This window comes from Bidens hawaiensis, unplaced genomic scaffold, assembly GCF_021521415.1.
Source record: "Bidens hawaiensis isolate Kalapana, Puna unplaced genomic scaffold, B.hawaiensis_p1.1 tig00041225_1, whole genome shotgun sequence".
Classification (NCBI taxonomy): Eukaryota; Viridiplantae; Streptophyta; class Magnoliopsida; order Asterales; family Asteraceae; genus Bidens; species Bidens hawaiensis.
This window is the reverse complement of record NW_027505709.1, coordinates 71,944-99,515: the sequence shown is the minus strand read 5'-3', so window position 1 is coordinate 99,515 and position 27,572 is coordinate 71,944. Positions and strand designations below refer to the sequence as shown.

Below are 27,572 nucleotides of genomic sequence, written 5' to 3'. Positions count from 1 at the left end.
AAGACCGAATAAACCCTGCATCCCGACTAACCACTCCCCCAGGAGTTTAACTTCCCTCAAAGGCCAGCTAATATCTCTAGGGAATAAGTCCGGCACTTTCTTCAAACAATTGCATGATGGCCAAAAATTCTCGATTTTCCGAGTATTAAGCCTAAGCCCCATAGACGCCCCCCCCCCCCCCTAAGCGAATAATGCCCAACGACCTATCAACCTCCTCAGTGTTACCAATGATAGTGTCATCGTCTAAATACCAAGCATGGAAGGGCAAGGAAACAAGTCCCCTGCACACTAAGGATGAGTGGATAGAGGACCAACGCAAAAAGAAGAAGGCCAAGGGGGTCCCCCTTGCTGCACCCCCAGTAAAAGCCCCAATATTAATAGTTAATCGATAAAACATTAGTAGAGGTTGTTTCTTAGACCCCTTACAAGATATATGTGTATTTCATTAAAAGGTGTTTCGAGTACTGCTATGACATGAGCAAGTTATAAGTGTGAAACATGAAGAATGCCGTGCCAAAAATTTCAGCATTGTCATTTGTCATGTTCTTTCTGCATAATTCAATTCAAAAGTAATGTGAAAGAGATTAAAGTTGTACTCGCTAACTGTCGTAAGTTTTTACAATTCGCGTATGTTTCAAATATAAGAACCTTGTGTTCCCGAGTTTCATTTAACGAAGGAAGAGAAAGAATTATTAAAGATTTCAAAGAAAAAAGTTCCATAGCTTTTTTAATCGAAAGAATCAAGGAGAGAAAAGAAGAGAATTTGATGGAAATGTTTATTTCCTTCATTCCAAATCCTTCTAAATTTGAGAGATTTGGAAGTAAAAGTTTTTAAACATATAAAATCTCTTTTACTTTTCCTTCCATTCCCTTCGAACTCAAGAACACCGTAGGTAATTAAATCTTTCCATTCCACTCCCATTTTTTTATCTGCTTAATTCTTAACAAGTATTTCTACCCGTGTGTTATGGCGGGCACGCAACGGGAAGATGGTCGGTTTCGGTACGATTCATTACAGTAAAAGTTTTGTGACAAAAGTTTCATTACCAAAGTTAAGGGGCTAGAATGTAAATGTGAAACTAAAACTAATGAGACAAAAAGTATATACGTAAAAGTAAAACTTTTGTGACGAAAGTCTAATAAACCAAAGTTAATAAACAAAGTTGAAGGTCAAAAAATAAATATGCGAAAGTTTGGGGCAAAAGTCTAACAAAGAGAGAGAGAGAGGCTTTTGTAACCGATGGGCCACATTGGTGAGGAATTTTTAATGGTTATTATTCAAATGTAGGTAACGTACGTGTTTCACATTAATTTTCCAGTTATCACATAATCATTATCAGACTATAAGCCTTAAGTCATATTACAATTCCTCAAAGATATGTGATTCTAATTAGAGAAGAAGATTAGAATTTTGTTGCATATAGCCATATAGTGATGACCGCCTACTACGGGCAGCTGCGATTGATCTCGATCAGAAATGTGGTTCTTGGTGATCAGAATATTACAATGAAGGGGAGAATCCAATTTGTTTAATTGTTTTTCAACGTTCGATTTTGTGCAATCGCTACAATATCCGGAGATTGGTCTTATAACAGTGGAGAAGCATGGATGTAGCTTAGTGGTGCTGCCCCTCATTACTTTGCAAGATAGTTGATTGATATCAGCTTGCAATCTGAACTTATCAATTATTGAAACATGATGAAGAAAACAACACCGGATGGTTGGAAACCGAAAAAAATATTTATGAACGGATAGACAATCGTGCTTATAAGTTATAACGTGAAAGAAACAGCAGAGAAATATTCGTCCATTGGAGAGTAAAATTACAACGGCCACTTACATTGCGTAAATATACATACAATCCAAACCTTAAAGCCCCATGAACATACTACTGAATGGTGGTGGCTTGATTTTTCAGGCAATACTGCATGATCATTCGCTGTCTCGTTAAAAGCTTACTAAGAAAGCCTAGTGGATTAAAACTTCGTTTAATATGAGTTTTGATAAGAAATCTGTCATATGTGATATGAAATATAAACTCTGCTTATGATCTGTAATGTAATCCGTTAATCGATTATTCATTAATCTATTATATTATTATGAGCATATGTATTTCGGTTTTGGGTGTTTTTGTTATTTGACATCCATTAATCTGTTTTGTCGTATTCAGGGCAGCTCTAGATTTGAAACGTCGAGTTTTCCTTGTTGAATTTGAGAAGTTCTAATCCGAAAAGAAACAAAAATGAGCGACAACGATGAGGAAGAGGTACCAAAACGAGCGAAAGGTAAATCTCGTAAGTCTATGGCAAAAAAACCTGTAGTTAATTTCATGCAAACGCTTGGGAAAGGAATACCTAAAAAGAGCCGTAAGAAGGCTAACAAGCGTAGGATTGCCGCGGAGGAATCTGATGACTCCGATGAAGAGGAGGAGGGGGAGGAAGAGGTTGAAATGCTTAGCATATCATCCGGGGATGAAGATGCTGCTATTGATTCGAAGGCCGGACCAAATAAGGAGGAGGTTGAGAAACTCCCCGAAGGGGTAGAACCTACTAAATGGAAGCAAGTAAATGAAAATGAGGTACCATATGTAATCCATATATATGTGCTTAACAGTTATAATTTCATGTCTCTCTTTCTTTAGTGTAAATGTTTATTTTTGGAAATGGTCTTGTTGCAGCTTGCTCAAAGGGTGCGTGCGATGAGGGAGTCAAAAGCAGTTCCGGCTCCAGTAGTTGTGGTTCAAAAAATAGAGAGGAAAAAAACACAGGGGCTCAACAATTTACAGTCCTTGCCACGTGGCATGGAATGCATAGATCCTTTAGGACTCGGGTAGAGCAATTTTCTCTACCTTTAATTTATTCCTATTTTGTTATGATTTTCAGAATTGGATTTTATTTATCCCAAACTTTTTTGGATTATAGTTCTTGACATTGTCCATCTGCACATGATATGTTGATTTCATGTTTTTATTAACTAATGTAACTTTTTCTTTTTGCTAGAATTATAAGCAGCAGAACAATGAGGTTGATTACTGAACGTTCGGCAACTGATCCTTCCACTAATGAAGTAGTGGATGCAGACCTTAGAGGTATTCATCCTCCAAGAAATAGATTTTCATATGAAAGTTCATTGGATCTGCATTTACTTTTCATTTTTGGTACATCTTGAAGCATTAGTTGTATGTTTTGCATATTTTAACAAGTGAAACATACGCTCTACCAAGAATCTCGAACACTATATTTTATTTAGAAGGTGAAGAAGAGAAAGAAAAGGATAAATTTAACAGGCAATATTGTTTAGATTTATAGATTACACCGAAAGATATTCGTTAAATCTTCTTAAAGAATTCTAATCTTGATATGTGAAGAGGTAGGTCCCCGCAAAGCCCAGTTGGACCCGCAAGACACCTTGAAGAGGTACGTCTGCGCATAGACCAGCTGGTTCCGCAGGACCCAACATGCTCAGAGAGAAGACCTTACACGCAGTAAGCCAGCTGTTCCCGCAGAAAAGCCTCCCTTGGTACAGTACCCTGTCTGTTCCCGCAGCTATGGGTACAAGCCAAGAAGGAAGGCTACCCGCACTAACAGTAAGGCTACACGCATAAGGCACTAACTCTTATACTTTAGTAATGTCACCTGAAGAAGGAATGAGCAAGGCGGGAATATTACCGCCCAAAAGAGCCAGTCCGTACGCTTCTGGAAGATCTTTTGTACTATACCTGCCAAGGTATGGACAAAATAGACAAGATCTGACCAAAGCAGCCCATGAATCAATCACAGGGTGACAGCTCACCGACAATAGTACGAGGAGGAGCACGCTCCAGTACAAAATGTCACTATCAGCCGCTGCCTACCCACCAACTCCCATCGTGGCACGTACATAGCCCGTAGTTGGTGGAAAAGGAATATTATACAGCTGGCCGTACCTGCTTGGAAACCTACCTTCGGCTATGAATACTCCAACACCTTGGAACGGTATCATCATCTCATATTATCTTATCTTCTCTCTAGCTATTTCTCTCAATATACACTTATATTCAAAGCAATCTAGTCTGATTCTCACGCCGGAGGGTGGTCACAAGGAGGAACCCCCCCCCCCCCCTTCTTAGTGACGAGCTCACGGTGTCTGTTTTGCAGGTCAAGAAGAATAACCATCTTTGCCGGACCTAACCCTCGTGTGAAACATCTACTTAACCCTAAGATTATCCGTAATCTGCCGGGGTCTTTTAGTGTTTCTTCAATATGTTTCTAGGGTCCTGAATTGGATATGTTTCTTTGAATGAGAAATTTTTGTGAAACAGTCATAAATTGGAAACAATTAACATGTAACTTGGTGGCATTAGAACTTCTAGCAATGTTGATAATATTTGGAACCCTTTGACTTAACAGTAGAAAGTAGAATCACTTTGCATTTATGTCATCTTGTATACATTTATGAGAAGTAATATTTTTCATGTAGTTTTAGTCAAAATTATGTACTCCTAATACTAATACCGGGTTGTTGCAGAGAGGTTAACGTTTTTCTCGGAGAGGTTTGATCCAATATTATTCATTAGTCGCATACACCAATTTACTAGCGCAGCAGACTTGGAGGCTGGCACTGTGGCTTTAAAAACTGACCTCAAAGGATGGACTCAGCAGAGAAAACAACTGGTCAAAGAAAATTTTGACTGCTTTGTCTCTTGCAAGACCACTATTGATGGTAATAACTTTTAATGGGTTGATTCAGGTTATGTTTTTAAGGTGAAAAAGTTTAGATTTTAATGTATTAACAATACAGATATCGAGTCAAAACTCAAAAGGATGGAAGATGATCCTGAAGGTGGAAGCTCGCATTTAGATACTTGTATCCAAGGAATCAATTCAATGGCTAACCGCGCTTTTGAACCACTACTTGAAAGACAGGTTGGTTTAGGCTTAAAGTTATGAAAGATTCATTATTTATATATGATTTTAAATAAATCAATGAAGATCTTTTTTTAATAAGGCTCAAGCAGAGAAAATCAGGGCTGTTCAAGGAACGCTTCAGAGGTTCCGCACTTTATTCAATTTGCCAAGTACCATCCGTGCAAATATTCGTAAGGGGGAATATGACTTGGCGGTTAGAGAATACAGGAAAGCAAACTCAATTGTTCTTCCTTCTCATGTACATATCCCTTAACTTCTTTTTTTTTTTTTGGAAAATAGCATTTAGTCTTTAATTTAATATTCACTGTCGTCTTTTGAGCTACATAACTATTTTACATCGGCAGGAAACCAAGTATTTCCAAACAGACCGATTAATTTTATAAGTTTCAGGCTGGAATACTCAAACGCGTCATTGAGGAAGTTGAGAAGGTAATGCTTGACTTTAAAGGCATGCTTTACGAGTGGATGGAAGATCCGCACATAGATCTAACAAATGTAAGCCTTCCTCATGGATTATTCTTTTGGGTTTCATGCATTAACTTTATTAACAAAAAAACTGTTTTTGGATGATAAACGATTTCACAAGCTACTTATTCTAATAGAATTGTACGCCAATGTATTTTGATGTAAGAATCGGGTCAACTAATGTTTCCTATCTAATCAATTCTGCTGTCATCTGATGCTAATGTTTTTAGGATTTTTCCAAGCACTTAGAATATTATTAGTTTATTCCATGGTTTGAACAAAAACTACAACTTTTTGTAGCTTGAAAATGCTGTGAGGCTTTTGTTGGAGCTGGAACCCGAGTCGGATCCTGTAAGGCGATATTTCAGCATACAGGTGAGAGGACCGGTGATTGGCGATGTGAAATTGAGTTATCTTAACAAGACAATAGACTAATATCTAAGTAACTTTTGATTATCAGAACTACAGGATTCAGTGTTCACTTGAGAAGTGCACATTAGATCATGAAGCAAGGATGGAAAGCTTACGAAATAAGTTACAGGAAAGAGCAATGTTAGATGAAAATTGGAAGAAAATTCAGCAAGACCTACACGAATCAGTTAACTTCCTTATCTATTTCCAAACAACTGCCAAAATTTTTGGAGAAATAATATATTAAAGCTTTTTGTTGTGTAGGTGGATGTCAGTATGCTACATTCACAACCAATTGATTCTGGTGCGGAAGAACTCGATGCACTTAGGGGAAGGTATATACGAAGATTAACAGCTGTAATTATCCAACTTATACCACCTTTCTGGAAAGTCGCACTTTCGGTTTCAAGTGGAAAATTTGGAAAGGTAAAAGCTTCAAACCTAAATTATTAAAATAATAATGGAACTTTTTATAAGAAACTAATTAAGAGGTTGTAAGCATTTGAAAATGTTCAAATATTTGTGTTTCAATTTTGTGCTGAACAGAGTAAAAGTGAGGAAAAAGGACAAGGAAGATATTTTGGTCATTCTCTTGAAGTTGTGACTGGAATGATACATGATATTATATCAGCATATGAATCCAAGGTACAAGAAACTTCTGCAAATCATTGTCACATTTACCGTCTTTGACATGAAGTTGAGATAAAGATAATAGTTTTGCGTTTTCTATTTGTATTATGTATGAATCACTTTTTACCAACCAAAACATGTTTGAATGTTCAGGTCCAAAACACACTTCTTGAACTAGAAGAGTCAAATGTTATTTGCCCATATATGACTGATGCATTAATGGATATATCTAAAGCATGTCACACTTTTGATGCAAAGGAAGCAGCACCAACAATTGCAGGTACTTCAACTTTTGGTCTTCCACCTTGTCATCCATCAGATATAAAAACACACTTAGTGCTAACAACATTTGATGATTCCAGTTGAAGCACTGCGGGCGCTTCTGTTCGAGAGCACAAAACTTTATATAATAAAGCTTTGTTCATGGATGAGGGCTTCAATTGATGAGAAATCAAAATATGAATCATGGGTCCCAGTAACTGTTTTTGAAAGGAACAAATCCCCGTATGCGATTTCTTCATTACCATTAGAGTTTCGTGAAGTTATGGTGTCCGCAATGGATCGGATTGAAGTGTAAGATCCTATATTTTGTTGTAGATTTGTAATATGTGGCAAGATATTATGCTTTATAACACTTCAAGAATTTTCATTTGATATATTTTCTTGTTTATCATATTCATGTAAAATCTAATACATGTCAAGATTGTACTTATAATCATGTCTCTTGGTAACTATTTTTTTCCAGAATGATTAAGTCGTTAAGAAATGAAGCTACATCTGAAGATACTGTTATGTTACTTCAAGAAGTTCAAGAATCTGTTAAGATTTCATTTTTTAACTGTCTGCTTGGTATTGCTGGTATGGAATGAAAAAATAACATGTTTTCAATTGTATTAGTTTCAGTCACTACTTAACATGCTTACTGTATGTATCAGGCGAAATGGAGCAGATTGGAGGGCAGATTGGTCAGATTAATAACAATTCGTCCTTTGAAAATGGATATTATTCTCATGATGAAGAAAATTTATTTCACCCAGGAAGTATTACTGATCCACACCAACAACTGTTGATGGTTTTGAGTAACATTGGATTTTGCAAAGATGATCTTTTTAGTGAAATGTACAATAAGTACAAAGATATTTGTCTCAAGTCCAGGTATGTCAATTGACACTCTATTTTGTTTCTTTTCCAAAATTGTTAGAACATTAATATGGCTAATGTTAAGAGAAAAGACATGAATATTGGTTTATCAAGAAGCTGCAACATTTGGGGATTGTATTGAACAAGTGAGAACTGAACAAGATTGAGATAAAACACAAATTGTATTGCAAATCAGATACAATGATAACTGTTATCTGCAAGTGTTATCAACTAAGCGGAATTACAATTGATAAGAACTGATTATGAAGATCAACGAGACTACTAACAAAAGCTTAGGGTTTTCGATTAACAAGAAGAACTGATTACAATACAAAAGGAATGAATGAATATTATTCAGAAACAAGAAGTAATTGAATTGAATTAGTTACAAGCCCTAATTCCTATTTATAACAAACATCCTTAGGTCGTTATAAACTTCCAAGTCTTTTTACACCTTTTGTCCTTCAGGTTTCAGAAATGTCACAACTAGTCCCTCAACAATTGTTGACTATGTTTGACCAAGTTCATAATACTAACAATCTCCACCTTTATGACTTGGCTATAGGAATCACTAATCACCAACATGCAATAGATCTAAACATAGATCAAACTTTGCACCAGAAACCACTTTAGTCAACATATTTGCAGCATTGACTTCAGAATTCACCTTGTTGACTTCCACCTCCTTAGAGCCAATTATTTCTCTAATAAAATGTAACCTAACACTTATGTGTTTGGTTCTATCATGAAACACAGGGTTTTTCGACAGTTGTATAGCCCCTTGACTGTCACAACACACCATAGTTTTATCAACATTAAGTCTTAACTCAGCAACAAATCCTTTCAACCACATTGCTTCTTTGATTGCTTCAGTTAAAGCAATGTATTCTGATTCAGTTGTTGACAAAGCAACTATATGCTACAAACTTGACTTCCAACTCACTAAACTACCATACACCATGAAAGCATAACCAGTCACAGATCTTCCCCTATCCAAATCTTTAGCAAAGTCAGCATCTACATACCCCTTTATCATTGCTTCTGGACTTGGATCAATCCCAAAAACCAACCCCACCTGTTGACTTCCATTCAAGTATCTCATAATCCACTTGACAGCTTCGCAATGAGCCAAACCAGGACATGACAAAAATCTACTAACTAAACTTACAGCATAACCAAGATCAGGTCTAGTGCATACCATAAGGTACATTAGACAACCTACCACATTAGCATAAGGTAGTTTTTCCACTTTTACCCTTTCTTCTTCTGTACTTGGAGAATCACTTTTTGACAGTTTAAAGTGTGCACCCATAGGAGTAATCACAGCCTTACTAAGGTTCATTGAGAACTTTTCAAGTATCTTTTTTATATAAGACTCTTGTGATAGCTTTATGACCCTTTTACCCCTATCTCTTTTTATCTCCATTCCCAGTATTTTCTTTGCCTCTCCCAGTTCTTTCATCTCAAACTCTTTCATTAAAAGAGCTTTTGTGGCTGCAATCTCTTCTTTACTTTTGCAGGCCACCAACATATCATCCACATATAACAGCAGATACAACATGCTACCACAGTCACATTCTCTAAAGTATACACAAGTATCATAACTACTTCTAGAGATCCATGAGTAGTCATATACTCATCAAACCTAAGGTACCATTGTCTAGGCGACTGTTTGAGCCCATACAATGACCTTTTCAACAAACACACCTTATCCTTTTCCTCCTCAACCTCAAACCCAAGAGGTTGCTTCATATAAATCTTCTCTTCAAGATTACCATGCAAAAAAGCTGTTTTAACATCTAGTTGCTCAAGTTCCAAATCCTCACATGCCACTAATGACAATAATACCCTTATTGAAGTATGTTTAACAACCGGACTGAAAATTTCATTATAATCCACACCTTCTTTCTGTGTGAATCCCTTTGCAACTAACCTAGCCTTAAACCTTGGTGCTTCACTTTCCAGTCCTTCTTTAACCTTATAGATCCATTTACAATCTACAAGTTTCTTATCACTAGGCTTTTTACTAAAACCCAAGTTTCATTCTTTATAAGAGAATCCCTCTCTTCTCTCATGGCACTAATCCATTTATCCTTTTGCTTTGAATGAATTGCTTCCTTGTAAGTGATAGGTTCACAAACATCTTCACTTTCAGCAATTATTAAAGCAAACGCTGAGACATTCTCGACTGAATCATCTCCCCTGTACCTATGAGGCTTTACTACTTGCCTTCTTGCTTTATCTCTTGCTAATTGGTAACTATTTGCTTCACATTCTTTATTAGCATGAGAATCAGCACCAATATCATCATCTTTTACCAACTTAGGAATTAACTCCACCTCAGTCTGACCAATTTTCCCTTGATCAGACTTGACTTTTTCTTTATTCAGAACATCTCTATACATCACATTTTCATTAAACACTACATCTCTACTAATGATCAACTTAGGGCTAACATCATCTAATCTCCACAACCTATATGCCTTAACACCTTCTGGATACCCCACAAATACACATTTGACTGCTCTAGGATCCAACTTATTTTGTTTCACATAAGCATATGCTAATGACCCAAAAACTCTTAAATGACTATAATCTGAACTCTTACCATACCACATTTCCATAGGCGATTTTAAACCTTCATTAGCAGTTGTTGGAGATCTATTCACTAAGTATGTTGCAATAGACACAACCTCTGCCCAAAATGTCTTAGGCAGCCCTGATTTTGACAACATGCATCTTACTTTGTCAAGTAGTGTCCTGTTCATTCTCTCTACCACACCATTTTGTTGTGGTGTTCCTGGAACAGATAAATGTCTTGAGATTCCATGATCCCTGCAATACTTATTAAACCATCCACTGCAGAACTCTAATCCATTGTCTGTTCTTAACTTCTTAATTCTTCTATCTGTTTGATTTTCAACCAGGGCTCTCCATTCTTTAAACTTGTCAAACACTTCATCTTTAGATTTTAACACATGCACCCATACCCTTCTTGAGTAATCATCAATAATACTCAAGAAGTATTTAGCTCCACCTAAAGATGTGACTTTAGCCGGCCCCCACAAATCAGCATGTATGTAATTTAAAATCCCTTTAGTACTATGTATCCCTTTAGTAAAACTTACTCTCTTTGCTTTACCAAGAACACAATGCTCACATTGTTCTAGATCACAATTACCCAACTTATCAATTGCCTGCTGTCTCTTTAATTCAGAGAGACCTTGATTACTTATATGACCCAGTCTATTATGCCATAATTCATCCATATTGACATCTCTACCCTCAGCTACAGACACAGATCCCTTCTCAGCTTCACCATCTAGTACATATATGTTAGTACCCTTTCTTGAACCAGATAATAATACTAAAGAACCATTGATTATTTGGCCTTACCATTTCTAAGATTAACTGTTAAACCTATACTCTCTAATGATCCTAGAGATATTAAGTTTCTTTTAAATCAGGAATGTACCTAACTTCTTTCAGTTTATACTTAGTACCATTTCCTAATCTTAGAACCACAGACCCAATTCCAATAATCTTGCATGGTGTATCATCACCTAACTGAACCATACCTTGTTCTTTAATCACTAGATCACTGAAAAAACCTTCATCTGGTGTCATATGATATGAGCATCCAAAATCCAAGTACTTCCTGAACCATCCTTTTCAGCCACCATTACATTACCAACATCAAACCCTTCTGATGATTCACCATCAGAAGTATACCATGAGTCTTTGATGAATTCATTTGTCCCATCTTTTTCTCTTTCTCAGGACAATCTCTTTTGAGATGCTTATCAGAATTACAGATATAGCATCTCCTCTTCACTTTGGACTTGGATCTTGCTTGTCCTTTGGATTTGAAAGACCTTTGATCAGATCTTCCTCTTGCAAACAACCTTCACCAGATTCCTCCTTACCATCTGACCTCTTCTTTAATTCTTTGGAATTTAGGGCTGCAAGAACTTCCTCCATTGTTAAAGTTTCTCTACAATACATCAAAGTATCCACAAAGTGTTCATATGATGAAGGTAGAGAAGTGAGGAATATAATAGCCTGATCTTCATCTTCCAACTCCACCTCTATATTTTCAAGATCTAATATGAGTTTATTAAACTCATCTATGTGATCCTCCAAAGACTTTCCATAATTCATATTGAAGGTGTATAATCTTTTCTTCGAATATAGTCTGTTCGCCAAAGACTTGGTCATATACAATGATTCAAGTTTTGACCAGACCCCGGTTGCCGTAATCTCCTTTGACACCTCCCTGAGAACTCGATCTCCTAGACTCAAGATTATAGCACTATGTGCCTTTTCCAAGATATCCTTCTTTTCCTTGTCGGTATAACTCTCTGGCATATTTGGTTCACCCAATAACGCATCAGAGATGCCCTGATAAACCAAAAGTGCCCTCATCTTAACTCTCCATAGCGAGAAATCATTCCGGCAATCAAACTTCTCAAGATCAAACTTCGTAGTAACCATCTCGGTAACAAGATCGTGAAATTGATTACACCGTCTTCACTAATCAAGAGCAACAAGGCTCTGATACCACTTGTTATCAATTAAGCGGAATTACAACTGATAAGAACTGATTATGAAGATCAACGAGACTACTAACAAAAGCTTAGGGTTTTTGATTAACAAGAAGAACTGATTACAATACAAAAGGAATGAATGAATATTATTCAGAAACAAGAAGTAATTGAATTGAATTAGTTACAAGCCCTAATTCCTCTTTATAACAAACATCCTTAGGTCGTTATAAACTTCCAAGTCTTTTTACACCTTTTGTCCTTCAGGTTTCAGAAATGTCACAACTAGTCCCTCAACAATTGTTGACTTTGTTTGACCAAGTTCATAATACTAACAGCAAGGGTTTCAAGATTGATGATCTGTATATACAATACGAATCATTGTGATTGAATCGACACGCCGATTCACACTAAACGCATACTAGGTGGCGTTAAACAAACCGCATACTAGCTAACTCTAAATGATGATGTTTAAAGTTATAAATACATTAATACCCTTGCTACATAATTAATAATACACATATAATAACACATTTTTCCTATGATAAATTATGATTAGATTCCAATTCATCCACTTTAATCATAAATTTATCTTAGGCCTTCATTGATCTTCAATTGACAGCTTTCTTTTCTTTGTTTCAAGATGTGTGATACGAACCTGGTTATTCAAGTTCCCACTTAAACCTAATTGACCAAAATATTGTAAGAAGACGAGTGGGAGAGATATCTTTCATTTCGATGAGAGAGCAATCCTCCAACGGTAACAAGACCTTATATCATCAATACAACAAGTACAAAAGTTTTGGAGTTTAGGAATTTTAAAAATATTGATAACAAGAATTAGTGTATTTGTAACAAAAGCCTAACAATGATTTATCTTGTAAATCAACCCTGTGTTGGTGTGCATGTGCGCATGCGCGTGTGTGCAATATTTATAGATATATAGTTAAAATGCATTAGTTCTTACAGCGGAAGGGAAGATGATGATGATGATAAGGACAGAGAAGAACTGACTGAGTGTTTTACTGCTGCCGAAGAGAAAGTCCTTTCAGAGTATACATTTGCAAAGGTATATAACAAGATATGACAATTGTTTCATGTGTGATTCAACTCAGAATCTAATTAGCAACTATTAAGTGCATTGAATTCTATATAATCTGGTAGAGGTGTCAAAATGTGCGGGTCAGATAAGCAGTCAAAGGTTGGGTTGGATTCGAATGAATTAATTACCTTCTTCTAAAAAGATTTTACCGACCAAGAAGTTATTAATCCATGAAACCTCCTAAATCATTTTATATTAAAAGTTGATTATTTTTAAAAACATTAATACTTGACAAAAGCTGTTTCTAACTACCTAAAACCAAGTAGATATGTGGCTAGACACTTAGTGTTGACCCTGTACTATTAGCTTTAAGGCGGCAATGTAATCGCGAAGGGCATCATGACATGGTGTAGGTTAATAAAGTGGGGTTACTGTGTTGTCTTAGGCACATTATGTTAGAAGCGGTGCTACAAACTACTTGCTAGATGCTGGACTACAATGGGGAGGAGCACCCGCAGTAAAAGTGAGCAACATATATTTTACTTCCTTAATCTTTATCAGTTATTAGTTATACGGCTAGCAGCAATTGCATGCTTCATTTATGTTCTGTTCCATGCAGGGTGTTCGTGATCCGGCTGTGGAATTAATGCATACTCTTGTCACTGTCCACGCCGAGGTATATTCTCTTCTATGCTAACATGTTATCACTCGTATTTTGTTACTGTTTACACATGAATGTTTGAAGGTGTTTGCTGGTTGTGAACCCTTGCTTGATAAGACCCTTGGGGTTCTCGTGGAAGGTCTAATTGACACGCTACTCAGCCTTTTTCATGAACATAAAGACACCAATCTTAAGTCATTGGATGCGAATGGTTACTGCCAACTCATGCTTGAGGTGAATCAACTTTATGCATGTAATCGTTGCCTCATTTTTATGTAATTTCATTTTGTTGACATTATGTTCTGTCATTTATATTTTTTCTTGATTGATAAATAGAGCTATACATTGTATCATAGTAGAAGAAATGATCATTTATGTGTGTGCGTGTGCGCGCAGCTTGAATACTTTGAAACGATATTAAATCAGTATTTCACGTCTGGTGCGGGTGAATCTCTCAAGTCTTTACAAGGGATTTTATTGGAGAAAGCCACCGAGAGCTGCTCGCAGATAAGTGATGATGATGACAAACAAGGAGGGGCTATATCACCAGATGACCTCATAGTAAGAACTGTTTGTACCTCTCTTTATAGTTTGACTTTTATCTAATGGCATAACATTCCATGATGCTATATATAATGACCATGAAAAATCATATGATTAAAATGTGTTTTTGTTGGTGTTTTTGGTTAGGCCCTAGCGCAACAATGCAGCACCGAGCTGCTACAATCTGAGCTTGAGAGGACTAGGATCAACACTGCATGTTTTATGGAGTCATTTCCATTAGAGTTTGCTCCAGAATCAGTCAAAGTTGCGTACGCTTCGTTTAGAGGGTCAATGGATGCTTCTGGTGGGTTATTCATGGCCCCACAAGGTGTCGGGTCAGCACAGAGATGGAGATGATTTTTGCATAAAACAAATAACACATGAGGTTATTGATATTTTTGTATCCTAGTTGTCTCTATAATATCACCTGATTTTTATGTTTTAAATTTTGTTTGTACATTCAATATCAAAATCTACATTTATGTTCACCTAATTCCTGGAGTATTTGTACTCACCGTGCTGCTTATACAGGACCATAGTTGTGTTGCAAACATCATTAACTTGGTTGTGCGAGACGGACTTAAAAGAACGGAGGATACTAAAGAAACTTTTAAACAAACTTGGTTGGAACGTACCTCGGACTTATAATATGTTTAAAATCGCTTTACGACAAAAAAATGAGACTTTACAAATGTTTCACGGACCTGCTTTCTTCTTTAACCAAGATTTCAACCGGGTTAAGACAATTTCTCAACTTATCATGCCCGAGTTGTGCCCGTTCATTGTCTCCAAATCCAAATATTAGGCCTTGGTTTGTGACTACAACCGAGTGATATAAACCTATGCTTACTTGAGATATATGACGATCTTTTAGACTATAAATCATGCTCGGCTTCAACACTTTTTCAGATAAACTTCGGTCTGGAAACCCTAGACTCCCAAAACCCGTCCATCCAAATCCATATAAACATCCGCTATCCATCAACACGAATGTCTTCCTCTTGCTTGCGCACACCTATAATCATAACAATAAAACTTGTTCTAATCCATAGGAAATTGAACATTTTTTTAAAACGGCGTGTTTCGATTCATACCCATTTATGCAAAACCCGTTCAGGCCCAAACCAAAATGATCATTTTTAAAATGGCCCGTTATGACACGAACCAAATTGACCATTTTTCTATAACAAACCATCTCGATTCATACCCATCTGTGCACAACCCGTTCCAACCCGAACCAAAATCATCATTTTTTTTAAAACGACCCATTTTGATCCGTGCACATTTCTCCAAAAACCCGTTGAGACCCAAACCAAAATGACCATTTTTAAACCAGCCCGCTTCGACCTGAACTCGTTTTGCCAAAAGACAGTCATCGATTTACGAACCTGAACAGCAATGTGAGTATCGAGACCCGTCACAAGCTCAGGGATCGTTTTATCATTCTCATCACCATGACCAAGTGCACCACAATACCCCTTCCCCCATGTGTAAACCTGAAATACAGTTATAAAACGGTTTATCCAAAATTAAAACACGATGACCCGTGTTTTAAAAACCATGGTTCAAACTTACCAATCCATTAGAATCAAGTGCAACCGCGTGTTCATCACCAGCAGACACACGGACCACATGAACCCCTTTTCTCCTGAACCACTGCACCGGTCTAGGTTTGGGTTCATTGTGCGGCTCACCATGACCAAGACATAAATGGGTTCCAGACCCAAACGAGTAAATGGTTCCATCACTGGTGACTGCAAGTGCATAGCTAGGACCAGCAGCAACTTGTACAACCGGACCAACCGTCACAAGTGCTTCCACAAGTTTTGGTGTTGGTCTGTCCATGGTGTCACCATGGCCTAGTTGACCGTGCCCACCGGTCCCGCAGGTGTATACTTGACCGCCTTTTGTGAGAAACATGGTAAAGTTAACCCCTGTAGCAACCTGAAACATGTATGGTTTATGCTTCAAAAAAACTACTTTGCATATAAATAACAAAAGTTAATAATATCATAAAAACCATTATACTTTCCTTCCCTACAATATTTTTCGTGAAACATAACAAAATATATATTTTTTTATAATGTTAACACATATAACAATTATTGTACATGTTATTTATATACCTGTTTGCAAGGTACTTTTTTTAACGCTTCAACAAGCCTAGGCTTAAATATTGGCCGCTTCGTATCACTATGCCCACAACAGAAAGACGAATTATCCCCACACGTGAAAACCTATAAACATTCATATATAATCAAAATCCTTATGTTTCATAAGTTCACAATAACACAATATGTATGATAACTGAAGGCAACAAACCTCTCCTGACTGTGTGACAAAAGCAGCATGATTATGCGAGGCCGAAACATGTGTCACCCGCGCACGAAATGGGAACTTAATCGGAGTAAACGCTACACATTGTGTTGTGTTGGGACCGTGACCAAGAACACCACATAAACTCGAACCACATGCGTAAACAATTGAATCTTTAACTAGTAATGTGTGATACCTTCCACTTTTAACTTGCAACTTCTACCAACCATACAAAATTAGCAACCAATTAGACTAGGTATGTTAATCATGTTTATTATTTGGGTTTCGGGTAGTTTGGGTCAGGTTATTCACGTATTTCGTGTATTCGGTAATGAAAACCGACCCGCATAAATTAGACACCAAAATGAAAACAAATTTGAAATCCAACCCTGAAACAATACATACATTGCCTGCACTGGTTTGAACCATATCTGAAGACTGGTGTACTGACTGCAAGAATCTTAAAACCCGTTTCCAGTTATGACTACACCGAGTCAAAAGCTGTTGTTGAGCTCTGGGGTTTAAGGAACTGTAAACAGGGTGTGAGTTGCAAAGATGGAAAGCCGCAGAGTCAACCAAAGACTTTGACTTTTTAAAACCCGGTTCATGTGTGGTTCGAAATAATGTGGAATTGGTTAGCTCCAGACACACGAGATCCACACCGTCCAATCGACCACCGGATGTTAGTATTTCAAGGATTAAGTGTGACGGTAAGTCGTTAATTGTAGTTGGTTTTGATGGATTCTCCATAATTGGTTCGAATTGTGGGTGAAATTGATGGGAGTGTGGAGGTTTATTAATGGCTGCCGGCTTGAAGGGATTGGTGGAACTCGGCGGACTAAACTATTCCGTCGTGTCCACGTGGAGGGGTGTGATGTAAAATAATATGTGGAAAGTGGGGTCGGTAGGCTACTAAACCAAACTCCATAGGCGGTTTTGTTGTTTGTTTTAAATTAATACTACTACGTGTTAATGTGTTACAGGTAAATGTTTATATGAGTATTCTCAGCCCATTTCCAATCCATATCTTTATACTTACATTAAAAAAACATTATATTTCTCTCTCATATTCAATTAAATAATATTTTTTATATTTTTATCATTACAGTTTTCTCTCTCATCTACTCACAACCAATCTAACAAATATTAAAAAATAAATAGGGGCAAACAATGTTTCCCCAAATTTATAAAAAATCACTACATTTCTCTCTTCACCCTATATTACACCCACAACCACTCATAACCTCACCCTATAATTTGCAAATATCCCTCACATAATTACAGGAGATGGGATGAGAATGCTCTAAGATGAAAGTGAGTGTAAGCGGTGTTTTAAAAACCAATACGTATCGCTCGGTATTTTTGGACAATTTGTTAAAACATCATAAAGTTGGTTTTTTTTTTAAATCCCGGTTTCAAACCCAAAAGATTTTTGGTATTTTTTTGCGGCTCATATTTTTAAAAATGATTTTTAACCTAGCGAATAAATCTGAAACAAATAAACACAGTAAGTGATGATTCGTTAATCAACTAATTTTGTATTATGCAAATGTAAGGTTGGTTTCTTTACGTCTTTTGTAATTGATTAATTTCGTATACAAAGTATAAACTCCCTATTTGACTCGATCATTTTTCATGTGTGATGTTACTAATGTATTTTTAAGTTATATTTTAGGTTGAAGTTGTATTTTTATGGAATTACAGGGTAAATTATTTAATCCGGTTGAACCTTCGGGCACATCCTGGCTTAACCGGTTGTACCATTTTTAAATCAAATCTAATACAAGTAAAAAACCGGTTATCAAAACATTGAGTGTAAGTCACTCTGATTATAGAAAAATTATTATACATCTACTGGCCTGATTCATGAGGATGGTTTGTTTGTTTATTCATCTAAAGATAATTAATTTACTTCAACTTTCATTATATTTAATTAATGAATTTAAAGTTTATTATTTCATGTTGGTTTATTCCTTAACCCTCTACAAACGGCGTGTTCATTTGAAAATTAAAATCCCTCCCACCTAATGTGATTGCCTGCTGCACGTCAAACCAAGTGCAACATGAATCAACACTCCATGGTTCCTACACGTGTATGCCTCGGCAAACCACACCGCAATGACTAGATGGTGAAAGAAAACTGCACAAGATACCCCGACGATAGAAGATATTACAGACAAGGACCAAACATACGTTCATGGAAAGAACGCATGCTCCCTCATGACGAGTCTGACAGGGATTATGCAACTTGCTTAAAAGCTGTTGTGGAACAGTATATTTCGGAACGATAAGATGAGACTTATTAAATGCATATACAACTATTTAAAAGAAATGATAATAGTTAATTAAAAAGTTCATCAACAATATGCCTCTCCAAAACCAAAATTCTCACATCAGTGGTACACCACTCCAATCAAATCAACATGCATTCAATAGCCACCGTTTTAAAAATCAACATACAAAAACATTGCATTTTTCTAAACTCTGCTGCCAAACTATACCAAGGTCTTGTTAACTACAACTCAAAGCAAGTGGCGGGAACCAATACAAGCCAACATTCAAGAATTCCGGCCTTCTTTGTAAAAATCAATGCACGTGCATAGAAGAAAAAACTAGTACCGAACAATATCTTTGAGACACTCGTAGAAATGTGAAATTTTAATCGTTTCCTTGCCTGAGTAAATTGCTTCTGCACTTCCACCAGATTCACCTTGTGCCGCCATCTCTACCACCATATAGAGTCTCTTGATTGGCATCTACACCGCCGCCACCACAAATTATATATATAACAATTTGCAAACCATGAATAGTAACTTGACCGATCACAATTTGCCATGTTCTTTTTGTTTCAATTTCACCAATAATATATCTTTAACCCATTTAATTCATTTATATATAATTTTTATTTCTCTAATAACTATTCTTTTTTTAAAATAAATTCAAATACACAACTATGTTTAATTTTTTTTTCTCAACATTTCGATACAAAATTTATAGAAAAGAGTTGTATGCAAAATAAAGTATTTTCTTTTCATGTCATAAATAACTTTCGAACGTGCTTTGATAGGTCATATTGTATATCAACATTTAGCTTTACCAAAGAAAGCGGTTCTATGGTAATTGAAGCAAAAATAGTTGAAGGAGATTAAGAATCTTACATCATTCAAAGCCTCGGCTGCAGCATCAACGTCATCATCAGAGAACACCTTAAGTTGTTGCAACACCTGAAAACACAAATATTAAAAATAAATCAAACATTAAATACATCAAAATGGAATTTAATATTGAAACTTGCCTTTTTAGCATCCTCGGTCTTCAATGTAGGAACATGGTAAGTGACAGAGAAAGCATCACAAATACCAACCGACTCCAAAAATGACACCTCACTTGTTGTTCCAATCACCAACATATTTTTACCCTGAATGTTTTAATAACAAAATACATAAAAATCTATGTTTTCTTGTGTTTTGTTCACGAGTTATTATAAATATACCAGAAATAACAAGGAACATATTAGATACCTTTGGAGGAAGTCGTTTAAGGAGGACCATCAATGTCTGAGATATCAAGTTTGAAAAACGAGGTCCGATTGCAACATATTCAAGCAATCTGCAATAATGAAATAAAAATAAATAGATTAGCTAGCAACCGACAGAAATGTCATTTGTACAATATTAACAAGTGAATTAGTTACCTTTCAATATCATCAAGTACAATAATGCTCAGGGTTGACTTATAAGCATCCTCAAATACCTTGACGATTTTTGCACATTTACTGGCTTCACTGAGTCCAATCATCGATTCAGCAGAAATCTACAATTGTCAAAAATTTGCTGATTTCATATAATGATATGCAATGAATAAACTATTTTAACTTCCAAAAAAAATATAAAATAAAACTTACAATCTTGACATATGGGAAATCACTACCAATACCAACAGTAGCTGCCATTGCAGTCTTACCACTGCGAATAGCCAAATACGTTTAAAAAGTTATGAACCTATGAGAGACAGATTATATTAAAACTAATTATTATAAAAAGTTAAAAACCATAATTACCTGCCACTTGGACCTTCTAGAAGAACTGTGACAAGTGGACTGCCTCTGCTAACTTTAACTTGTTCTGCTAATAACATAGTTCTTTTAAAGATATGATCATGTCGTTGACCACAGTCAACTATTCCATTGAGCCTGCATCAAATAACAAAAAAGATTAATATAAATTTTGGTCATCATTAACAAAGTCAAGATTATAATTTACTCTTAAAGTGAAAAGATCAATATTATTTTGACCTGCAACGTTCAAGGTCGTCAGTGGAAGCACCAAATGAAGGAACAACTTCATGAAGAGCATTCAAGAAATCATCCATGGTGACTTTAATGCTCTCCTCATCTATTGTTTTAGTTAAATCATCAAGGCTGAGCTGGCGATTAAGAGCGTAAGAAACTGCACTTTTCACAACACCTTCAAGTTCTGCTCCACTGTAGTTCTTTGTTCGTGCAGCTATATTAATAATTATTAAAGTTAATCAAACCGTAACATGATTTTTCAATAATATGAATAAAAACGAGTGAAAAATATACCAAGCTCTTGTAGGTTAATATCTGGAGATAAAAAGGAATTCTCTTTCATCTTGTTTGTATGAATTTGAAGAATTTGAAAACGACCGTTTTCATCTGGAAGGCTGATTTCCACCTGGACTTCTAAACGGCCAGGCCTACGCAAGTTTTAGAAAAAATGATTAGTAAAAGCTTAATACTAATGAACGACAGTCAACACCTTATAAGAGATAATTAGGCCTGTAAACAAACCGAACGAACACGAACCAGGCAAGTTCATGTTCGTTCTTTTGACTTTAACAGAACAAACGATAGAACACATGGTTAAACAAGCGAGGTTTTCTTGTTTGTGTTTGTTCAATAAGAAAATGAACATGTTCTTGTTGGTAAATGCTCGTTTTTTTAAAAGTATATACTGTTCGTGTTCGTCCAGTTAACTTTAACCAAACAAACGATCGAACATGAACAATTGAACGGACAGGTTTTCCTGTTCATGTCCGTTCGTTAAGAAAATCAATGTGTTTGTGTTCATTTAAGAGTATAAACGAACGGTGCACGAACATAACTTACATAGATGAACAAACATAACATATTGAAACTTAAAAGTAAACGTGAACATCAATCTGTTAGGCCAATAAAGTTAACAAAACTATACTAAATTGTAATAGGCCTAAAAGTTTGTATGAATGTATATAAACAAGCGAACTTAACCAAATGTGAACTAACGAACATAGATGAATGTAAACGAACGAACATAAACGGATATAAATGAACAAAGTAAACGAATATTAACCAACGAGATCTATGTTCATGTCCGTTCATTTAACCAAATGAACAAAAAGTTTGTTCATGTCCGTTTGTTTCTTAAAAAACGAACATGAACAAACATCCCGCCAAACAGTTCACCGAAAGTTCGATTCGTTTACAGGCCTTCGGAGAATGGACTCACCTCATCAGAGCTTCGTCAAGTAAATCCTTTCTATTTGTCATTCCAATGAGTAACACATTGTTTAAAGCTTCCACACCGTCTATCTAATAATAATATTAACATATTTTCCAAACTCAGTTTCTTATATCAATTGTCAAATAGTTCTTTATAAATTCCAACCTTTGTAAGAAGCTGATTGACAATGCTATCATGCACTCCTGTACCGTCCCTAGTTGACCCTCTAGACTGCAGATGCAAAAAAACACAGTTTACAAAATGAAGAAAGAATTACTGATAGGCCTGTGGCGAACTGAAAATAAACAAAGCATGTTCATGTTCAGTCGTTTAACTTTACCCGAACAAACGATCCAGCATGACCAGTTAAACGAACAGGGTTTTCTTGTTCATGTTCGCCCAATAAATGAACTAAATTTTTAGTTCATGTCCATTCGTTTATTAACAAAACGAACTTCCCACCGAACTAAACAAATAGTTTGATGAACGCTTGGTTTGTTTACAGGCCTCATTACTGAATATTTGGAAATGAACTTACCTTACAAATAGCATCAATTTCATCAAAAATGATGACATGTAAGTCACTTTGATCCCCTGAAACAATTTGAACAAAGGGTATAAGAACCAAAACAAAATTTGTTTTAGATTCTAGAATCTTATCAATCTACTGTTCTACCTCGTGTTCTTTGATCTTGTTCAGCATCAGCAAACAAGTCTCTTACATTCTTTTCAGTTTCACCAACGAATTTACTCAGTACTTCGGGTCCGTTAACAATCTAGTTTTTAGAATTGACCAAAAAAGTCAATATTAGACGCAGTCATGGGTATTATGTAAAATCATATCATGTGTTCTTTACAACAGATGGAACTATGGCCAGCCCACAAAGGGGGTTTGTGGGAACCATGGCCGGCCAGGTGGCGTTTGTCACAGAAGCCCGTGTTGCCACAGATGTCCCATGAGCATCCGTGGAATATGAGACCGTGGTGAAGAAAAAAAATACAAAAGCACTTGAAACAAAAATTCTCTATATTTTTTTGTGCTATTAACAAACATAAACATTTATAATGCAAGAACAAACAAATATCCCCTCTGATGATTTTGTAATATTTGATTTTTTTATTTATGTAATATTGTTTTGTAAGCATCAGTAAAAATGACAAACCAATATAAAATGTGTATTTTATATTATAAATAATTGGTAAATAGAGGACTAAGTTGTAAAGTTTCTGAAGTACCCAAAATGTCAGTACACCCTCCGTCCTTATCTAGCTACATAACTTATTAAACTAAATAACACAACGTGTAGATAAAAAATAGTCTGGTTATGGAAATAAATGTAAAAGGTGGTGATGATGTGGAAACGGGAGGATGTTTGTGAAGGATGGTGGATTGGTTGGGAAAAGGATGTTTTTGAAGGATGGGTGCATTGATGATGTGACACATTTGTGGACGTTTGTTGGAATCTAAGAGCCAAATTAATTACTTTATATTTCTACCTTAAATGCCATTGTGGATAGCAAAATGCTTAAAATATATCTGATATGACAAAAAACCAATAATTGCATACCTTTGGATCCTTCCCATTTAACATCTTCCCAATCTGGCGAGCCATGAGAGTCTTGCCAGTGCCAGGTGGACCATATAACAGCATTCCCTTAACATGCTTTACTCCCAATCTGATACATAAAGATTCCCATTTCATTGATAGAATGAAAAAAGTTAGTAAATTATTAACTGTTATATATTACGACACATAGATAGGACATTACTTGCTTGCCACATGGGGAGGGAAAACCCGAGAGGCGAAAGCTCTTCTAAAAATATCTGCAAACTCATTGCTCAGACCACCAATACCAAGTGTTTGAAGGTTAAACTCTTTGTGCTTAAATATGTTGCTGCTAGCCGCCTCACGTTGATTAACAATCTGCACATAAAGAAAAACCTTACAGAACTGAAAAATGAAAAAACAAAACATAAATGCAAAGAAATGGAAAATAAAACCTTTATTCCACTAGAATTGGAGGCCTCAAACACAATGTAAGAATCTTCAGAAAGCATGCCTCTTTCAATAGCTGATTTTTCCTGCCCTTCAACAGCAACCTGAGTGACTGTGAAGATATAACCATTGCCATGATACTCAAAAGTCACCCTTTGACCTGATGTCAAAATCTGCATTGTATAACAAATATGTGTATAGTAACATTGGTGTCTTACCGTCATTACAATCATCAAGATGCACAACTCATAATGTCAACGAGGCATACCTGGTTCATGAATCTTTTTTTAAGTTGTTGACCTAAAAGGACAGCATCAACCTGCAAACACAAAATATTAAAAACTTAAAACCGTGTGCCGGTAAAAAGCATGTGATTAAGCTAATATTCATAATCTACCTGCTCTTCTTTATTCCCTTTTTTCACAAACTCCAACTCAAGAGTAAGCAACGCAACGTTAAAATCTTCTGGTGGAATAAACCTAAAACGATTAAGGCAGAAACGATCTGTGAGAGAACAAACAGAAATCTAGCCAATACATTAATTAAGTAAATAAATATATTAATATAACTAGAGTAGAAACCTGGTAAGAGATATTGAATCACCAGTAGAAACCCTAGCATGACGCCGTTGGATAGCATTAAGTGCAATTTGTCCACTTTGTATGGTATCAAACGCAGTTTGTTTCAGTTAAGTGTAACAATAAAATGATATTTCATATAAATAACAGTCAATTGAAACAATAATAAGAGATAGGTTAGGGCTACAATCATAATAACAGTTTACAAACTGAAACAATAATAGTGAAGGATCAGCCAATTTCAGAATATTTAAGCATCGCATTGATCAAACTATAACAAATTATTAAAAAAAAGGTGTAAAGGATATGCTATAGAGAGAACGAAGACGTCACCAACGAGAGCAAAAGCGAGATTGGATCCAGGCACGGCGAATTGACGGAGATCGGACGGTGAGCAATAGGCGCAATTGGTGTATGCGAGATCTTTGGCCGGTGTATTTGTTACGGTCATCGTCAATGATGACGCCATTGTTGAAACAGAAACAGATCAATCAAATCACAGGGCAATGTTAATAATGTTTAATTGTTAAGAGAGAAATGGAAATGGATGAAGAAATGAAATGGTGTAATTAGTTGTAAATCGATTTCGTAGGATCGATTGTTGACGGGGCCAAGAAAGACCCGCCGGACTCGAACCTTCGCACCAGCTCGTCGTTTTATTGTTGTATTGTTTCTTTAATGAGAGTATGTTACAAAAGTTATCCCTCAATCTGCAAAAACGAGCATGTTGTGTTCGTTCGTTTTAAAATATAAAAGACCAATTGAACATGTGTTTATGTTCGCTCGTTAAATTAAGTAAACACAAACTATTTGTTCATGTTCCCAGATCATGTCCTAAGAGAGGTAAAAGTGTAGCAAATCTTGCTTAATCCACACATCTCATGTTAGTTTAATTCTGCCTCTACTCCTTCTCCCTTCCACGGTGAAGGTTTCATAACTCAAAGTGGAGTTGTCAGCACTATCTTATTCACATGCCCAAAACCATCTCAATCTTACATCTCTTATATTTTATAGAAATACTATTAACCCCCTTATATTGTCCTAAAAACCTCGTTTTGTATCCGCTCTAATCGTGTGTGCCCGCACATCCACCAAACATCCTCATACATGTTACTTCATGCTTATACACATATGTCTTCTTTATGGCCCGACAATATGTGTTTGTATAACGATGTTGGTCGAACTGTAACCCTATAAAACCTCCCCTTTAGTTTAGTTGGGACTCTCTTATTGCACGAAACACATATGGCTACCTGCTTACGTTGTACAAACGATCATAAATACTTGAACCATCCTACCTACATGAATGCAATGGCCACGTCACTATCTATGCCTCCATTATGTTGTACAAACGATCCTAAATACTTGAACATGGTCGACTATTGAACCGCATGGCCTTCGAGATTAATGTGTACGTCCTCATCATCATTTATCCCACTGAAATCATAGTAGAGGTATGACCCTCCACTCAACTGTCCATTCGCCGGAATCAAAGTTAAACATCAATTCATTCCGCTCTTCTGGGTCTAGCTCTAATTTTTTGTGATGTTACACTATACTCTATAGACCTACTGTAACCAATTGTTCTTCGGTTTTTAAATCTATTTATGCTATGCATTGCGAATTACGGTTACATTCATCGTTATCAGTATTATGTTAATGTTAATGTCAATAACATTGCAGTTGTATGCGGAGAACATGATAATCAATTCATCTCGATTCAAAACCACATTCATGTTGCTTGTTTCGATTTGAATGAAATGAATATCTAAATTTCAGTTTCATAAATTTATCATGATTTGCTTAGGCTAATTACATGTAACATCACGTAAATATCGGGCCAAAAATGTCAAGTTTCCAAAGTCAAGGGACCAGATTTGCCAAAATCCAAACTCTAGAGACTAAAATGAAAAACCTGTCTTCTTGACCACTCGCGCTACGCGACAGGCCAAGAGAGACACCCATCGCGTACCGCGATGGGATGTCTGACAGATCGTGACACGTGTGCCACGTGGCACACGGTGGCAGCGTCTGCCGCCACGTGGTGCGGTGCCTGCCACGTGTCACACTTGGCAGGTCTACGTTGTGACTCAGCAGGCCTATATCGCGGTACGCGATAGGCCTGCCAAGGAACCCATCGCGTACCGCGATGGGATCCAATTTTGGCTATAAATAGGAGGGCTACGGGATTTCATTTCCCACATCCCAAATCACACACTTTACTCTCTCTCTAACTTCTCACTACACCTCGAAGTTCGTGCCATCGATCTACCTCGAAAATCCGTGCGCCGTTACCTCGTTTTCCGTGCCCATCGTTCCGATATACGTACCACTCCCCCGACGACGTTCCAAACAAGAAGTAGGTGTTGTCCCGACGTTCCGATAACTACCTCGAAGTACGTGCTGGTGTCTCGATAAGCGTGTCGAAGCGAAAGTGTTGATTAAAGTGAGCGTTGAAAAGCAAGCGGCGTCGAAGTGTTGCCCAAGTGTGAAGGGTATTTCTAAGCCAAACAAGGTAGGCATAATGCCCGACCAAAATAATAATAAAATATTATAAGGGCTTAATACCCTAAGTCGAAATTATTCTCGATAAACAAAGAAAGAAATAACAGAGAAAATAAAGAAAGAGAAATAAAATATATGAGTATATATATGTATATAAATATTCTTTGTTATGAAATATATTATTTAAGTGTAATGAGTATACTTAAATAAGAAAGAAAGAAAAATACGTTTCTTACTGAAGAAGAAACGTCGGGTTTTACAAATAAACTAAAGGTTTATTAATATTACTTTTCAACTAAAGGTTTTAAAGTAAAAAGAGATTATGAACT

At 36.3% G+C, this 27,572-nt stretch overlaps 3 protein-coding genes across 4 annotated transcripts; 1 reads left to right on the top strand and 2 right to left on the bottom strand.

Annotated features, from left to right (window-relative positions):
- Positions 1 to 2,150: 2,150 nt before the first annotated feature.
- Positions 2,151 to 14,756, top strand: LOC143614887 (exocyst complex component SEC5A-like). Of its 2 annotated transcripts, none has more exons than XM_077088192.1 (21): positions 2,151 to 2,578; positions 2,678 to 2,829; positions 3,000 to 3,088; positions 4,507 to 4,701; positions 4,780 to 4,904; positions 4,987 to 5,145; positions 5,298 to 5,402; positions 5,673 to 5,747; positions 5,833 to 5,970; positions 6,048 to 6,209; positions 6,342 to 6,428; positions 6,567 to 6,693; positions 6,776 to 6,986; positions 7,159 to 7,271; positions 7,349 to 7,568; positions 13,073 to 13,166; positions 13,585 to 13,662; positions 13,759 to 13,815; positions 13,885 to 14,034; positions 14,197 to 14,361; positions 14,491 to 14,756. In XM_077088192.1, exons 1-21 carry the CDS (start codon positions 2,243 to 2,245, stop codon positions 14,698 to 14,700), a joined length of 3,048 nt encoding a protein of 1,015 aa, XP_076944307.1. In that variant the 5' UTR covers positions 2,151 to 2,242; the 3' UTR covers positions 14,701 to 14,756. The 2 variants fall into 2 exon arrangements, with proteins under 2 accessions (XP_076944307.1, XP_076944306.1); XM_077088191.1 differs by having other exon boundaries at positions 6,330 to 6,428.
- Positions 14,757 to 14,949: 193 nt separating this feature from the next.
- Positions 14,950 to 17,646, bottom strand: LOC143614891 (ultraviolet-B receptor UVR8-like). Its single transcript, XM_077088194.1, has 6 exons — positions 17,065 to 17,646; positions 16,666 to 16,878; positions 16,470 to 16,580; positions 15,919 to 16,287; positions 15,732 to 15,839; positions 14,950 to 15,358 (listed from the first exon to the last, which is right to left on the bottom strand). Exons 1-6 carry the CDS (start codon positions 17,407 to 17,409, stop codon positions 15,029 to 15,031), a joined length of 1,476 nt encoding a protein of 491 aa, XP_076944309.1. The 5' UTR covers positions 17,410 to 17,646; the 3' UTR covers positions 14,950 to 15,028.
- A 1,520-nt stretch (positions 17,647 to 19,166) lies between these two features.
- LOC143614889 (vesicle-fusing ATPase-like) lies at positions 19,167 to 25,252 on the bottom strand. Its single transcript, XM_077088193.1, has 20 exons — positions 25,047 to 25,252; positions 24,742 to 24,837; positions 24,558 to 24,639; positions 24,429 to 24,479; positions 24,166 to 24,333; positions 23,934 to 24,088; positions 23,732 to 23,840; positions 22,840 to 22,939; positions 22,702 to 22,757; positions 22,329 to 22,394; positions 22,170 to 22,252; positions 21,245 to 21,378; positions 20,954 to 21,164; positions 20,720 to 20,851; positions 20,564 to 20,624; positions 20,354 to 20,472; positions 20,181 to 20,268; positions 19,955 to 20,077; positions 19,818 to 19,883; positions 19,167 to 19,415 (listed from the first exon to the last, which is right to left on the bottom strand). The coding sequence occupies exons 1-20, from the start codon at positions 25,205 to 25,207 to the stop codon at positions 19,272 to 19,274; spliced, it is 2,205 nt and encodes a 734-aa protein (XP_076944308.1). The 5' UTR covers positions 25,208 to 25,252; the 3' UTR covers positions 19,167 to 19,271.
- Positions 25,253 to 27,572: the final 2,320 nt, after the last annotated feature.